The sequence below is a fragment of the Camelina sativa genome, chromosome 18 (genome assembly GCF_000633955.1).
Source record: "Camelina sativa cultivar DH55 chromosome 18, Cs, whole genome shotgun sequence".
Taxonomy (NCBI): Eukaryota; Viridiplantae; Streptophyta; class Magnoliopsida; order Brassicales; family Brassicaceae; genus Camelina; species Camelina sativa.
This window is the reverse complement of record NC_025702.1, coordinates 9674985-9677339: the sequence shown is the minus strand read 5'-3', so window position 1 is coordinate 9677339 and position 2355 is coordinate 9674985. Positions and strand designations below refer to the sequence as shown.

Sequence of the window (2355 nt, the reverse complement as noted above, 5' to 3'; positions counted from 1 at the left end):
AAAACCCTCAAAATTGCAGATCCATCGGACGAAGTGGTACTTAGCAGCGCTTTAACTGCTTCACCGAACATGTGAAGTTCACTCATCGCTGTTCTCGTCAGGTTTTGTATTGCATTTGCAAGCTCAGTTATAAACAAATGACAATGGCTCGGAGCAATTGCCACAAGTTTTTTCAGCACCTCCGCCACAAGGGTGTATGCGTTATCTGACAAACTGAATGGACAGAATAAGTAGTTAGACAAGATGTAGAAACTTATACATTTAAGCTATGATTGAAAGATTTAAAGTAAGTTATCGTAGATAAGCATCCGACATACCCGTCACGTGCAAGTAAGGAACAAAGCAGACACAGCTCGGCTTTGGGAAGATTCAGCAACACACTCTGAACATCACATTCACTCTCTGCTCTGGTGGAGGAACTTGCAGATGAATCTATTGGCTTCGTTATTGTATCAGTAGAACCAGATATAATATCATGATTTTCTGAATTGTTTTCAACTTCTAAACCTTGAGGTGTTGATTGTTGCTGACTGGCAGACCCATCTGATCTGTCTGCTGTATCAGACTTTCTTTCAGCATTGTCAATGATGACCTCCAGTAAGTTTAACAGCTGGATTATATGATGAAAAAACACATCCATACGTGAATTGATTATATTAAAACTAAACAAAGCTAAAACATATCACTGTGAAAAGAAATACCTGTTCGAGATGAGCCACACTTCTCAAATAAAGAGGCTGGTTCAGGAGACTGAGAAGCAACGCAAAAGCTATAGATTCGGGTTCGTGCTCCTTTCTGCCCATATAATCATCACTTACTACAACAGCTTTTCCATGTGCTTTGTCTGAGGGTGCCGAACCTTGCAAGGAAGGCAGTGAAAGCCTGGACTGAAGCAGAATTTTTGCTACGTACATATGATTTCGAGCCAAATATGTCAATGTCTCAAGAACACGCCGAGACACTAGAGGAGGAACCCCTGCAAAATGAATTACAAAAATTATATAGAATACTTCTAGCTCCGGTATTTTGAACAGCAGACACATACAACTCATGAAAACCCTGTTGTTGTACGAGTGTCCCCAGTTAGAATCCAGACTAAAAAAAAGCATACCATCAAAATGCTGAGGACGTGAATATGTAACATTGCTTTGACATGCATAAAGACGATAAGGTGGTTCGGAAACACTTGAGTAGTTAACAGGCTTCCTTGTGTCGAGCATCAACATATCCATGAATGTATTAACTAAGGAAAACCTTGTTTCTCCATGAGAACATAAATTCAGTAAAAGCCTCTGCAGAGGACCCTTGTATAGAGGCTGCAGACCAAAGAAATATGGATAAATTCTCAATGAAGGCGGTTAATAATTTAAATTGAGTGAAAGATGCATTAGGTAGTTACCTGAACTATGCGAAGAACGCGAATCATTGCTTGGAGTGCCTCAGTGTTGACTAAAGGAGCTCCATCAGTCTCTATAACTTTTGCAGCAGACCTACGAGAAGCAACCCCCTCATTTCTCTCTATTCCGGACAAAACACCTTCGCCTCGCCTGGATGGCTCCCCTCTACGAAGTCTTGGATGCATACCGAACATTGTACTTCGGTTGTGGTATCGATGAGCAAACCTTTCACGCAACATATTTGCTTCTGCGACCAGTGCAGGTGTAAGATTTGCAAGAATAGCATCGGAAGACGTTAACAAAACCTGAATACAAAAATAACGTTAGATGGATATATTTGAATTCTATTCATCGCCATGGGTTTTAAGGCAATAACTCATACCTCTTCTCGCAACTCAGAAGGAAATGTTGCAATTATTGAAACCGTGTCCATCTCCACAGGCTGACCTTCAAGTTCCTGAGACTGATGAAGCCTTTGTGCTTGTTGCTGTGCCAGAACTTCAGCTCGGATATCAGGAGGAAGTGCAGCAAGAAACTCAGGATCAATATCTCCTGAATTGTTCTGTTCAGTAGAAGAAGGTTGTGGTNCGGATATCAGGAGGAAGTGCAGCAAGAAACTCAGGATCAATATCTCCTGTATTGTTCTGTTCACTAGAAGAAGGTTGTGGCACTTGTCCTTGCTGAGCCGACAGGACTTCCGCTCGCAGTTCCTCTGGTAGCGCATCCAAAAATGCAGGATCAATGGAACCAGAACTAACATCCCTATTTACTGGTTGCTCTGCTGGAGGATTATCCTGCTCAGCGTCGTGGCCAGAATTCTCAGATACCTCAGTAACACTGTAAAGAGAAGCTTCTCGTCCAGCTGAAGTTGGCACAAGTGACAAATTTGCCCTTCTTGAACGCATAGCTGGTGGCTGTACCTCAGGCCTTTCGGCACCATCATCATGGCCATCAGCAC

At 42.4% G+C, this 2355-nt stretch overlaps 1 protein-coding gene across 1 annotated transcript in view; it reads right to left on the bottom strand.

Moving 5' to 3' along the window:
• The window catches only part of LOC104763297 (E3 ubiquitin-protein ligase UPL2-like), a 19899-nt gene that overhangs the window by 1266 nt on the left and 16278 nt on the right, over positions 1–2355 (bottom strand). Inside the window, exons 10-13 of the mRNA XM_019240057.1 lie at positions 1112–1236; positions 702–976; positions 318–610; positions 6–213 (exon numbers count right to left, since the gene is read on the bottom strand). Of these exons, the coding sequence (XP_019095602.1) occupies positions 6–213; positions 318–610; positions 702–976; positions 1112–1236 (901 nt within the window). The remainder of the gene's footprint in view (positions 1–5; positions 214–317; positions 611–701; positions 977–1111; positions 1237–2355) is intronic.